The sequence below is a fragment of the Pygoscelis adeliae genome, unplaced genomic scaffold, assembly GCF_000699105.1.
Source record: "Pygoscelis adeliae isolate BGI_AS28 unplaced genomic scaffold, ASM69910v1 Scaffold172, whole genome shotgun sequence".
Taxonomy (NCBI): Eukaryota; Metazoa; Chordata; class Aves; order Sphenisciformes; family Spheniscidae; genus Pygoscelis; species Pygoscelis adeliae.
Genome location: NW_008824338.1, coordinates 1,299,959 through 1,314,560, shown reverse-complemented (window position 1 = coordinate 1,314,560; position 14,602 = coordinate 1,299,959). Strand labels below are relative to the sequence as shown.

General features: G+C 40.2%; 1 protein-coding gene across 1 annotated transcript in view; it reads right to left on the bottom strand.

Annotated features, from left to right (window-relative positions):
• ENPP3 (ectonucleotide pyrophosphatase/phosphodiesterase 3) overlaps positions 1 to 14,602 on the bottom strand; it is a 41,052-nt gene that overhangs the window by 25,826 nt on the left and 624 nt on the right. The window contains exons 2-8 of the mRNA XM_009319130.1: positions 11,611 to 11,689; positions 8,505 to 8,627; positions 7,353 to 7,478; positions 5,855 to 5,915; positions 3,979 to 4,076; positions 1,253 to 1,332; positions 569 to 688 (exon numbers count right to left, since the gene is read on the bottom strand). Coding sequence (XP_009317405.1) covers positions 569 to 688; positions 1,253 to 1,332; positions 3,979 to 4,076; positions 5,855 to 5,915; positions 7,353 to 7,478; positions 8,505 to 8,627; positions 11,611 to 11,689 — 687 coding nt within the window. The remainder of the gene's footprint in view (positions 1 to 568; positions 689 to 1,252; positions 1,333 to 3,978; positions 4,077 to 5,854; positions 5,916 to 7,352; positions 7,479 to 8,504; positions 8,628 to 11,610; positions 11,690 to 14,602) is intronic.

The following is a 14,602-nucleotide window of genomic DNA, read 5'->3' as shown; positions in this document are numbered from 1 at the left end:
TCTAGTAAATGAATAATATTAATCATAACCACAGGGACAATCAGGGTGGGTTTTTTTAATGAAATGTGCCATAAGCTATATATGTGTTCATTTTGCTGGAAATTAAGCTCTTTCCTATTCTCTTCCTTGCTTTTATATGCCTGGACTTTGCAAGTGTATTTGTAAATGGATATAATTTAGAAGTAGATTTTCAGATTTCATTTTGTAGCTAGTTGTCAAAAGACAAACAAAAAAATACCCCACAATAAAACCATATCAAAAATTTACTGAGGCTTCCTGTGGCAAGAGATCCATTCCAATACTAGCCAAAATATTTAAGTCTTTTTTACTAACTGCCACATTAAGTGAAATTTTTAAGTCTCAGAATTAACATTTTAAGAATTCTTTTACTTTCATAAAAGCAAACTGTTTTGTAGGCAGCCTATAATATGAAGCCTACAGGATATTTAGCACACACTGCAAATATATCACACAGCTTTGCATTTTAGTCTCTTTTTGTTTTGCTTTACAATATGGCACATGAGCCACTCTAGACATAAAGGAATATCATGATGAGAAATAAACCTACTGGCTGCCCCTTCCACCATGAAGGTTTGAATTTTTCCGTCCCCGAAAGCGAGAAATGCTTGTTCAAGTCTACGTCATACATGCTGTTATCAATAATACCATGAGATTCTGGATACAATCCCTGCAAAATGAAAATAAACAAAAAAACCCACTGAATCTTGAAATCAAATGGAGCCTAAACTATGTTGCAATGCACACTGTTGCACTGTTGCAATTATTTTTAGGGCTGTTTTATCACAGAAACAGAACACGCTTTCCTAACTCACACAGATCATCAGATTCCTGCCAGTGAATTCAGCGTGCCTGTCAAGTTCCCTTGAGTTTCCCTGTTTTCTTCCCAGCCCAAATAAAACCTGATGTGCTATAGATTAAGTACTATATATGTCATGTGGCTGTATATCAGCTGCCAAACCCATCCTAACACACACTCTTATAAAATGGCTGTGTCCTCACCCATACTCCCCCATATCCAGTTAGACTGACAAAGATCAGGAATAACCGATACACAGGCCAGAACCAGATAGCATACATATACAGCCACATAGATCGTGCCTGCATGTACTACCTCAGCATCTCTCTTACTGCTATAGCTTGAGTTCCCATGTCCCACAAAAAGATTGGCACCACAAAATCCTTTCTATGTCATCCAGATAATGAAAAGGCAAAATAGCAAATTCTCACTTACTGTGACAATAGTATAGTGGTTTGGAAAGGTTTTTGTGGGGTAAACAGCTCTCATGTATTTTGAATGTGTACCACATGTTTCTGCAACAGATCATGGAATTAATTTTTTTAAATTGAAAACTAACAGTCTTAAAAACAAACAAAAAAACCCACCAGTCAGTTGTTGTGGTATTAGAGGGGATATGTGACTCCGAATTAAGGCGCGTACATTCTGGTGTCTCCTTGTGAGCTAGGCCTACTGTCCCATTACAGTCAACGGACCCTGGACACTCAATTCAGCTGGCTAAAGCCTAGACGCCTGGGGCCATTTGAGACATCTTTAATGATCCTACCTGGCCTTCAGATGCTGCTCCTACATCCTGCCTGCCAAACCAGATGAGTGTCTCAGATACTTCTGAGACCCAAAATGGCACTAGACTTATATGTTTACGCAATGAGACTGAAGCCTCAGGTCAGCCCAGGCAAGATATTCTGCAGAGCTGTCTGGTGACCAGATGCATGGGAAGGACTCAGTTGCTTAAGCACTGGAGTCTGCTGCCATTTGAGATACCCTCAGATATCCAAGACATCTGCATGAAAGTTGGCAGTTTTGATGCAAGATCACCAGGAGACCTGTGTCCTCCTGACACAGCTGTTGAAGGCCACCTGGGATACGCCACAGCATTCTGAAGGATATCAGAAACATAGGTTAAAGCAACAATTTGTCCTGTGGCACCCTCTGTCTGTTGGTTGACCTGACTTGCTCTCTAGGCTCTTGCACTGCGCTGCACAGACTGTACTAACCATAAACGCACTGACTACAACAAGCATGTAGACATCTCACACGCAGACACCTCCAAGAACATATCTAAATGTAGGTGTTCTGCTCTGGAGTTAATCCCACCCCAGATGTCCTACCTTTATCTCCAAACATGGCATCACTTTTCAGCAATCTAAGGCACTTACCATGCCTGAACACGTGTAATATCTAAATCCACTGTAGGATCCAACTTATTTACACACAAAACAAAGGTGTGAAGACTGGAAGAAGCCTTAATGCCATTTTTTAATCTAACTCACGTGGAGAAACAGTTGTCTATTAAGCTGTAGTCAGATGATTATTTGATTCACACTCAAACACACTTTCCTCTGACGTACAGCGTTTCAGTCAAAGAACAGAAACTGATTTTAACTAAACAACCTCAACTGAACAATGAAAGCCTGAAATTATTCTACAAAATTGTTCCGGTGCGGTACAGAAAAAAAGACTTAAAGAGTGTTTAAAGAAGGGCTGAATAATTGACAAATACATGAGAAACTCAGCATAATTTTTTATGGAATTCTCTTGAACAGTAAAGGACCTACATTCATAGTGTACATATTATATAACAACTAGCTTGATTAGCTCTACTGAAAATCCTAGGTTAAGGGAGTTAATAGAGAGGAAATACTTTATGCTACAAATCAGTGATACATGTTTTCTTTTGCAAAGAAAGGAATTGCTCTTTCCTTTCCACTGTAGGTTTCTGAGAAGTATAAGCATGAATGTGCATAAGCAATTGTTAAAATTGACCACAAATATGAGTAATGGTGAATTAGATCTGTTCTTCTTTGAAAGGATTTCTTGGAAACATACATGTAGCATGGTTTTCATGCCTTTTTTTAATTTGGCATTTCCTTTCCACCTGTTTAAAAAGACTGGAACTGAACACTAACTTCTGCATGCATGATTTCTTCACTGATTCAAGTTCTTTCCAATGTCAGAAGGACATCAAAGAATAATATATTTGCACAAGAAGTCAGATTTGCACACTGCTTCAAGTTCAGGCTTCTGGATACCCTCATTATCCACAAACAAGATTGTTAACTATTCAGTAAAACGTAGTACTTTGTAACATCCATGTGAAATTTTCAAATGAACACAACAGAAACAGAATATGATATATTCAGAACGGGTATGAACACTGTCAATTTAGACTATTACTGCTGAGAAGAAGTGAATAAACACGCAGATATTTTGTCCAGGTACAAAGTATCTTGAGAGCTGAGCTCTAAAATATTCAGGAAATGTTAACGAAGTGTGCACTAATGGGTCTGACTTTTTAAAGACCTTTACAGCACAAGCTAAAGATCTTCAACTTACTCTTTCTCCCAATATTTAGAAATACTGGGAAACAGTTACTTGAACCTTACTGCAATCATATCAACATATTAAATCATACCAATATGTAAATGACATTGCATTTAAGTCTAATATAGTAATATTCACTGATATACTTTTAAATATGCAGCTTCTCTTTAATAGCTTAAAATATCTGACTTGAAAAAGTGCATCTTTGAGGAAAATTACCCAATAACCCAACACATTTTCTTTTCGTATTATAGTTTAATGACGATCTCCTTATCAGCTAGAATTTTTCAGTGGAGTACAGAGAATGCAGGAAATCCTTCTCTGGAACTTTTTTCAGTCTTAATCTGTGTTTGAATGTATATTTCAAACTATTTATTTAATAAGAAGCCGCTGACCAGCATTAGAGGCCTTGTTAAAAAAAGTCATGTTTGCTGTGCACTCAAATACAAGAATTAATGCAGAACATATAATAATGAAAATATACAACTGATGAGGGAGACCTGATTTATGATTTTCTTATTGCTGAGCAACACATATGCATGACAGCAGCAAAAGGGACTGGTGAGGTTGCATGTAGACTTTTAAAGAAAATAGTCAAAGCACTCTTGGTAACTTACTGAGTTTTTTAATATTTGGCAGCAAAGAACTCCAAGTTTGCAAGTATTCTGCTCTAAACCCATCCATTGAAAAAAGGATAAGTGGTGGCAGATCAAACCTACAAGAAAATACGAGTTTCTCATCGTAAAGGAGTTTGGAGAGTGGGTGACTTGTTAAGATCTTTAACAACAATATAAATTCTACTTTTAAAAGCAGGGTTTAGAATTTCCCTGTACTTCCCAGAATTAATATCACAGTGTGAGATAAACAAATAGTTCAGTTTTGAGAGCAGATACACAATCCTCCTGAAAAAAAACACTGGAGGAATAAAATACAAGCTACTCGGTATATATAGAACCTAGGAAAAGAAATTGGGTTTTGTTAATCTTCTAATTACAAATACAAATAAATACAAATGCTGCAGACTAGCAGCCAAATACAAGCCCAGAGCGTAGAACAACCGAAGTACCTCTGTACATAGTAATGGGTTGAATTCTGTCTCTTGTCTCTTAATGCACCTTATAAAAATCTTTCAGGGCAGCTGCACGCGGACCGTAAAAGCACAGCAGTCACCCAGCAAGCAGTTAGGGTCAACTGGCCTCAGTGCTGGGAAATGTAATCTCTTTGCAATCCCAGGTTTGTGCTAACCCCTTACCTTACCACATTTCCTTTGTGAAGACATCATTAAGCAGTCCATGTTCTTTGTGATTTGTATCTTTCAAGTTTCCTAGCTCCCATGGAGCTGGAGAACACTTTTTTGCCTCAAGGCCCCTGACAAACTGAACTCAAAGCTACAAAAGGAATGCAGCATCCGCTAATGTGCTTAGGGTAAGACTTTATGTAAAGAAACAAGGATAAAAGCCTCAGATCCGAGTTCATACAGTAGGTTATGATAAAATAGGCACAAACTGCAGCTGATCGCTAGAACAGTGTTCAAATTCTTGTTATAAAAATTCTAACTAGGAGGTGCTAGCTGTGAAAATAAACATCAAAGTTATTAAACATGCTTTCTCGTAACCAACCTAACAGGACTTCTAGAGAAAGATGCATTAGCAGTTATAAAGCGCTGGTGCTATAGCACCTTTTTTCATAACATCAAGTGACAAAATCAGGAAGATCAAGTTATCTAGTTCTGCAAATTCAGTCTTTTTGTTAACCATCATTATATATTCTACAGTCTCCTTAGAAACATATAAAGGTATAAAAATTGTAAACATACAATTAAATTAAAAATGTAGTTTGAAGCAAGCTTCACTACACATAGTATCTAAAAAAACCCCAATTATTTGTAACTTATAGGAATGGTTCACTACATAAACCTGGAAAATATTGGGGGAGAAAATGATTGATAAAATGCAGTTACTGATAACTGACTCCAAACCATTTTTTGGAGTAATACTTTGAGTGATAACTATTATTCCTTTTTAACACACCTTTCTTCCCGCAGATAATTCAAGTAAAAAAACCCATTACTTAGATAAAGAATTGCAACCACAGACTAACAGTTACTACAGCTTGCATAAGCTGATTTATCCGAATTACCAGAGATACAACATGGTAACATAAAATAGACTATGAACAATTTGTGATACATGAACCTTGAGTTAACTCTAGCAATTTTTCCAGGTCTTTGCAAACTGACTTTCAATCTGGATTTGAACTCCTGTACACTGGTCTAAACTGTAAATGATAAATGAATGTGCAACAAAATGACAAAGGTTTTAGAAACAAAAAACATTACTAGCCACAAACTGCTTCTATAGAATATTCCTCAGGGCAGGTACCTTATTCTCAGTAAATACGAAAACCTCATGAAGACCTGCTTCAGGCCACTGGAATATTTCTGATCATCACAATGATTTTATTTGCTAAGAAGACAAAATTATTTTATCCTACCCAGCTGGACACTGAGGAGTTTCAAGTGACACACATGGTTCTTCCACCCAAGGCATTTCACCTAAAAGGACAAAAAACAAAAACTGAGTCAGCATTAAAAAACCCCACACAAACACCAAAGATGTTTCCTGGCTGATCTTTTTAGAGCTCTTCCTGGCACTTTTTCTGCTTCAATACAGAATTATAGAAATGTAGGGCTAAAGATACCTTTAGAAATCATTTAGTGCAACCTATTAGGCCCTCAAACCCTGAAAGGGCTAATGCTTACAATTTTAAGCTGAAAACAAAACACATATATTACACAGACAAGGAAACAAACAAAATGGAGAAGAAATCACTATGAAAGCTTAGCCTAAGTTTTATCTGGTTTTAAATGGAAAGCATTTAAACTGTATCCTCTCCACATTGGATTACTGCCTTCTTTTTTTTGCAGATACCACTTACAAATTTAGCGATGATTGCCAGGGCTCCCTTTAGCCTTTTCTTTTTTTTTTTTCTGTAAGAGCCCAAACTCCTTCAATCTTTCCTTGTTGACCATGGCTTCCAAATTTCAAGTAGTTCTTTCTGTTCTCCTTTGAATATTCTCCACCTGCTTCACAGCTATACTCATTTATGATAATGTTTGCCCATCTCTTTGGAAGAAATAAGGGAGGTCAATAAAAGAAGAAAGAAGGAAAGCATCCAAGAAAGGAAAAAATATAAAGAAAAGAGAAGAAGCAGTGGCTATTGAAGTTCTCGGCTCACCACAGAAAGCTTCTCTCCCAGTAAGCAGCCAAAGGCAGGGATGTACAGTGACCTTAACTAGGTCAGCTCAATCAATTTAGCACCTAGTCAAACTCCGGACTGCTTTTAGCTTTAATTTGCATTTAGGTGACAAATATAATTTTGCAGGAGTTGCCTTAAATCTCTGCCACCTCACAATATAAAGGAATCCTGATAACAGATAGCATGTTTTATGTCACCGGTATACTCCTCAGGCATCATTCCTGTAATTTGATTTTACCAGTGCTATCTTTCATGCGTTTAGCCAGAGTCTGTATGAAACAATCAGCCATGAACAAAAATATTCAGAAATAAGTAAAACATAAGAATCCCAATCTGAAAATTAATTTCTAATAAAAAGGATGGGAAATCTTAAATTAGGGATGATTACTACAATATGTACTTTGGATTGCAGGAAGTTTGAAGCAGGAACCATGTCTTCACCTATTTTTGAAAAAAAAAAGAAACAACCTAAAAAACCCACATTGGGTATACTGCTGCAATATTCAAAATATTCTGTCTTTCTTATGAATGACACACATTCACATCGTTCTCCAGAAACCATTTTTTTCCCAGTCAAAAGTACTAAAAGCTTCACCTCAAAACATCTTCATTTTCCAAAACGTCACTGTAAGACTCTAATCTTGAGAAACAAACGCATCTATACGTTTATGTTTGCCCATCTATTTATTTCACAGGACGATTTATATATAAATCTTTTTGACTTTTGATTTACCTTTGCAAACACTGTTGTAGTTTACACAGCAGTCTTTTTTCTGCAAGCAGTCATCAGAACAAGAACAGTAACTTCCAGGTATCCGTGTCTCACCACAACGGAAATTAGTGCACCTCCAAGATCGGGCTGAAAATTGGAAGAAAAAGATTATGATTCGGTTCACAGAACCTTATGTAAACTCCTTTGTGTGGAAATCCCCCGAACAGGTGAAGAAAAAAAAAAAAGAGTTTTTGTTAAACTATAATTTACATGTCCTGCTTGAGTGGCTTTAGAAGTTTTATCTGAAAGGAAAACTCAAGATTTTGTTTAACACATAAAGCCTATTTCTGCGGCCATTGAATGGTAACACAGAGTCATAGAATAATTTATTTTACAAAGGTGTCCCCAAAGTCACCCTGTTCAATGCCTTCCACCCTTCCAGGAAGATCTAAAAAAAAAAATAATTGAAATATTTCTCCTAGAGAAGAAAAAGAGAAGGAAACAGATCTTTTTCCTGCTCTTGTACGTGATTCCCTGCAGACAGCAAAAAAAGAGATTTAAGGGCTGAAGCGGGCAGAAAAAGCGAGAAGGATGAAGAAACATCTGAGCAGCTGCCAGGAGAGCAGAGAGAGTAACTGGAGAGGAGTCTGGCCTTGATGCAGAGCCAGGCTGGTCCCCTGGAAGACGAGTGCACTCCTCCGACCCCAGACCCCCACCAAGCGCTGCATGAGGCTGAGGGTGCACCTGGCCAGGAAACACACGTTCCCTTTTGAAAGCGCAAGAGGAGCCAGCACAGCGGCATCGTTTCAGGGCCCCGGTCAAAGATGATAACCTATGATTTCCGCTCACGCTCATCCTCAGCTTTATCTGGGCCAGGAAATATGCACTGCAAATGCTTTGGTTATCCACGGGGGACAAAAATACAGGGATCTGACTTGAGAAAGACGCAGGAAGGTTTCACGTCCTGCCAGGTCACCAAGTTACAGCCCTCTAGTCATCTGAGTGCCACAGCAACTCGATACCGCCACATCCTTCCCTCCCTGAGGGAATGTGACATAACTTCCGCATATCTGTTTAAATACAAGAATTTATGCTTCGCTTATTACTATTACATGAAAAAACAAACCCAAAATAAAATGGAAACCAGTGAGCATTGCCCGCAAGGGAACATACTTGGCTCCACGCAGGCGTCCTCGTAGTCCCAGCAGCAGTCCCGACGCTCCTTGCAGCTGCTGTCGCACTGGCAGCCAGGCACCTCTTTCCCGTGCGGCTCATTGCACTTGTGTCTGCAGCTGACTGTAAGGAGAAGGCAACGAGTCTGAGTGCTCAGATAACCCGGTCCCAGACAGGTCAGTTAAATGGACCACGGACACGGGCTGCGGGGAGAAATGTGCTGAATAATTTCCCAAATCCATTTCCCGAGTCATTTTCCAACGCGGTCACTAGCACAAGGGTCAGCAAGGCGAAATGAAAGCCGTAGGAAGTCCTCTGGACGTTGAAGGTCCTGGTGGCTGTTTGGGCCGTGCCTGCCCCAGAGCCTGTGGCAGGGCTGTTTCTGCAGCAGGTCTCCCCAGGACCGGTGGCACAGGAGGCAAGGCCCAGGTGTCCCACCCTCCTAGCATGAGGAGAGGGAAACTGGCATCTCCCCTGCTCATTTCTGGGTCCGGGATGCAAGAGGAAGAGCGACTCCCACTGTGGACGTTCCGTAATATACCTGCCAGGGAGCTGCGTGGGACACGGTCTCCCTCAGGGCCGGGCAACCCAGAGCCATGGGGGCTCCCCGGGGGCAACTGGGCAGGAGCCAGGAGCCCCAGCCAGGAGCAGGGCAGCCGGAGGGAACACCAGAGCAGCCCCACCTGAGGCACTGGGCACCTCCCTGGGGATGGGGACAGGGACAGGCCAAGGCCAGGCTGTTGGCCTGTGAGTGGTCCTGGCTCAGTGGTACCCGTGGCTGTGCAGGGCAGGGCTGTGGGGTCCTGGAGACCAGGCCTGCTGCGGTGGCGCTGGGGCAGGGTCTAATGGCCCCAGGGGGCTGAAATAGGGTCCTGGGCCGTGGGCAGGGTGGGGGCAGCCCCAGGGGGCTGGGCAGGGCCCATAAGGCTTATTAGTGCACTTGGGACTCTGACTATACCTCTCCCACTTAATCGTTACAACTTTCCTTAAAAATCTGCAGGTTTGGTTGCTTTGATCAAAAGAAAGAAAAAGGTCCAAATGAGGGGCCTATTGGAAATGGAGACATGCAGTTCCTCAACACAGCTCTGACACCTTCGTGCAGGGAGAAGGAAGAGCTCTGGCTCTCCCGAGAACACCTGAGGACACCCGAGGACAAACCCAAATCTCCAAACATCACCCGCAGCTCCACGTTAGCCAGGACAAGCCTCGTGTCCACATTCTCTGTACTGCAGAAATACTGTTTGAACCACTCTGAGCACCTCGATTTCCAGCTTTTTGTCCACTCACACCTTTAGACAGGGATAGGTATAACTACTCAGATTTGCTGGTGCAATTCTCTTATAGTTGCCAAAAGGTTCATGCTTTTGCAGGGTGCACTTCCTACAAAATTCGGGCTTTATTATCCACTGTGTAGAATCCATGTAGAGCTAAAATTATTTTTTTCAAGGTAGCCAGCTTGTTTCACGTACAGAAAGTTCTCGTGTTGTACCTTGAGCTTTAAGTGCTTCCATCAACAACTATTGTTCAATGCAAGAAATCTTTGCAAATAATTAGAATAACAAGCAATATATGTAATGAACATAAATGGAACTGTGAAAAGCAGAGATGGAAAGAAGTAATTAAGGGTTAAGTGTTTTATGACTGGAGTCTCTTCTGTCAAGAAAGAGCTATGATTTTTCACAAATGTACATAAACATATGCAAACAATTTTTCTGTGCTTTTTTGGCTGAAGTTTAGAGTATTTAATTTAATTTTTCCTCTATCCATTGGCTTTTGAACAACTCAAAGTTGTTCAGATGGTCTACCTGATTTAAAATGATATAGAATCTAGCATAGTGAGTCTAAGAAAAAATATAAACCTTTTCCTCTGTTTGTAATGGAACTGTTCATACCCCTCATAATTTGCAACCCATGCTTCTAATTTCTTTACAATATTTACATAACTATGTGAGGTCAGGAATTTAGTATTTCATTAACTTTTATTTGGAATAGCCATTACAATTACAGGAGCTACAGGGAAATTTACCTTGAGTATATAAACAGAATCAATTGTACTACCACCAAATGCAAAATCTGTGCTAATTTTTACAAGTACAAAATGACAGGTCCTCCTGACTCCTTTCCAGGCCCCTTCTCCTGAGACCACAAGCCCCCAGCACCCATCTCCACCATGACTCCCTTTGCTCCTGAACAGCAACACTCTTCCCCACTGCCCTCATAGCAAATGCAACTGCACAAAGGTGCGTGCCGCTCAGGGCTGAGGCTTGCCCTCCCACTCCGCAGTGTGGAGTTGTAATCCAACATAGGCATCGTCAAAAAGCGATTACAGTTCCCTCTCATCCTATTTGCTAGGCCCATAGTATTGAAATATCTCAGAAGGAGCTAAGATCTGATGAATAAGTAGGTAAACAAGTTCAATATGTGTTGATTAGGAATGAGAAAGAGACTGTGCTTCCTTGAACTCCTCCAGTATGAGATTACTATTGTTTTGATTCTAAAGGAAGTGTTTTGTTTAGTTCACCATGTGGTATGTTTGTTCTCATCTGGCTTGACCCCCTGACATCAAAATGCTACTTTGTTTTTCTAACTAAAAAATAACATTCCACCAAATCAAAGCATTATCCCCTTTTCACCATAGCTTTACAGAAATCGAAGTTTTCAGAGAAGATTCATAATCCGTTTTAGCATTAGCCACCTGAACTATGCCAAAAGTACCCAAAGCGTGAGTCACGAAGATGGTCCAATGATATCTCTTCTACAAAACATATTGATTAAACAATTGCAAGGTATTATATGTAATAAGATAACTCCTATCTCAAATTTCCTAAAAGTATTATTATAATACAATTTCCAAACCTGTTGTGAACTAGGTTTAACACTTCTGGAAAGAGAAGCAAGGCACTCAGTGGTTTAGGATAGTTTTTTCAAGTATAGATTGTGAGTGTACAGTTTTTATACAATGCAACTTGAAAAATGCAAGAACTTTATTTTCACAAGTGGTAAGTTTCCACAGAACATTTACATTACACTATAAAAGAGCCTCTGCTGAAGGTCTTTACCAGATCTAGCTTCAGTGGTAATTATGCTGAAAGTATCATAAACATACCTTGCTCCTGGTCTCCACGGTTCAGTCCTAGTCCTAAACCTAGTCCCAGGGATACAACCACCAAAGCACACAGCAGGACCTGTCACACGGGCACAGGAAAACGAAAGTTCACAATTGTGATAAACTGTTATGTTTATTAGAAGGGAACTGTGTGATTACTATTTCTATGAACGTATGATTTCTTATGGATGAATCATGTCTCTGAACTTGTTCATCAAAAAATTGGAGACATTCTGAGGCTGAAGATAGGAAAGGCACAAGAATGATAATCTTGTGAACTGCAAGCCAACGCCTTAATACTGCACTTTTAACCTATGACCACTCCCATGTTGTAATCGGGGAAGTCTTTGCTGGGGAAAAGACAGTAAGCAATATATTTACCTGTTTTGCAAATTCTTAATCTGTGTAAAGAGATTTACATGGATTTGCTTTTATTTAGCCTCTGTATTTTCCTGAAATGCTCACAGGGATTTCTTAAGAGACTCAGCTGGATTGAGGCTGCAAGTGTCAAATTTTCATCCGCATGCCAGTTTCTCATAATAAGTCACCCTGTTAGTGAGGTTAGAGGAAATTGGAAAAAGACAAACAGCCCAAGGAAACCCCATAACAGAAAGCAGCATAACGTTTGGGACATTGGGGAAGAGCTGTGGAAGCCTTTATCAGCTTAACAGACACTCAAGATGAATGGCGATGTATGCTGGCTGAAAGGCGCACTGAGAAGTGACGACCCTCTCAGAGTATTTCATAACGTATGCACTTTCCTCTTCACTAAGGCAACGATGGGAAAGAAAATGCATATCACAGAAAATCACCATAAACCAGCCCAGTTTACTTCCCATTTTTGCCTCAGAGCCTTCTTTTGTCTCCTGCCATTTCCAGGAACCACCAGGCACTAGCAAATACTAAGATTCAAAATAAAGTAGAAATAAGAGATGCTTACTCTCATGCTCAGTATTACTGTAATGGAGCCTCTTAACTGAGACTACAGCAATTGTAAGGAGCTGAGAAAAACTGTATGTGTGGGTAGGATATAACCAAGTGCCCGTATGCCATCCTGTTACTTTTCGCCCATCCCTGCTCACAAAAACACCCTATGCTCTTTGTTACTGCCTGTCCTGCCTTGCAGGTGCTGGGCAGAAGCGTGGCAGCAGGGAGGGCTGTGCAGTCCTCAGGTGTGGCTGTACAATTTGGCCATGGAGCAGCTCCACTCTGGGACAGTCTAAGCGCACATTATTCCTTCCCATAGACCAGGAAGATCCAGGCACGCAAGCCAGAAAGTCAGGAGTGTGGCACACTCCAACTAGCCCTCTAACAGGGACAATCAGGAGACCTAACTATGGGTCTGGCGCGGCACATACCTCTTCCTCTGGATAGATACAGTCAGAGGGGCTCCTTCCAGACCCCACACTTTCTCCTCCTGCTGCTATGCTCCCCGCAACCATGCTCAAGAATTTCCTGTTTCTCCCTTGCTGCCCACCCTCTCCAGCCTCATGTCACTGATTTTCTGCCAAGCAACACCAAACACCAGCAACACCAAAGTTACTTTCTTCACACTTTCTCTCTCCCACCTTTACTTTCTTCCTGCTGCTCACTCCCTGGTTTTTGTACAGGAGAAATACACCAAAAGTAGGAATGGAAATGGAATTGGTAAGAGAACTGGGTAAGAGAGACATGGAATAAGCGTGTTTGGAAAGACTGCCCAAAGTGGCAGAAATGGTGAAATCTCTTGAAGAGAGACCCCAGGAGTGAAGGCAGCAGTTTAATCCTACATCCAGTCAGCAAAGACTGAGAATCAGGAGGCACATTTGGGCTAGAACAGCGGCCACTCTTTTTAGGCAGGGAGGATAACACTGCCAGGGTAACCTAACAGGCCTTGTTTCCATGAGTACAGATCAGCCCAATCACCAGGGCATGCACTCTTCACCTTAAAGTTCACCATGGTTTTACCCTCCATTTTTATGAAATCTCACATTTGTAATTGAAATAAATAGATGATACTTAATTGAAAGTACAGCTATTACAGCATCAAACATTCCCACTGCTGCAAGCAATGAGAGTGCTGAAGTAAAAACCAAAAACTCATAGCAGGTATGCAGATGCTGCATTTATTATAGCATTTACACAAAGACCCTTGATTTTGGGACATTCATCCTTAAGGTGAAATAACATTGGTAGCACATATTCAAATCCTCAGACTTTCCACAGCTAACTTCTAGGTCTAAATTCAGGACTATGGCTACTTACTCATGAAAAAGTTGTTCCTAATGCATATGTTCTGTTCTCTGAAGGACTTATTAGAGAGTGTGACTACTATTTGTGGGTACACAATTCTCTGCCTAAGCTTTCAGGAAAAAGTTGCCAAGGAAGTACTTCATGCATATAGCTTATCAAAAATGTAGATAAATGGTATAGAATATTAACAGTTTTAGATTTTGTTTTTTCATATAGACAGGCATTTGAAAACTAATGCATTTGGAAGAATGAGTATGGTTTAGGATACTTAAATTTCTCACTTTACTCTTCCAAGTACCTCTTGAAAACATAATTTACTTGCCTTCATAGTCAGGTGTTTTACTGAAGACAAGGAAAAAATGTCTGTCATTTTACCTTCTCTTTTTTTTTTTTTTTTCCATTTCCAACATTTCCCTCATATTTTATGCAATCCTTGCACAATGCAGGATTAAATAAGAAGTTGTACTATGTGGAATTGTTCTGCTGACATAGAGCTGAAGAGTATCATAACTTGACTCTCTTTTTCACAGGGCTGTTTTCAAAATTAAGTTTTGTGTCTTTCCAAAATCAGTACCTGCCATTTGCTCTAAATTCCAATTTACAGATGCAAGAGCTTGTGCAAACATATACACGTACATATATATATATTTTTAATGTTTGTTTCTTTTGTGGTCACGAACAGAAGCTTAAAACTGTGTATTGGCTACAACGAAAGATTTAAAAAACATAACAAAAACCCTACACATTATTATTATTTACA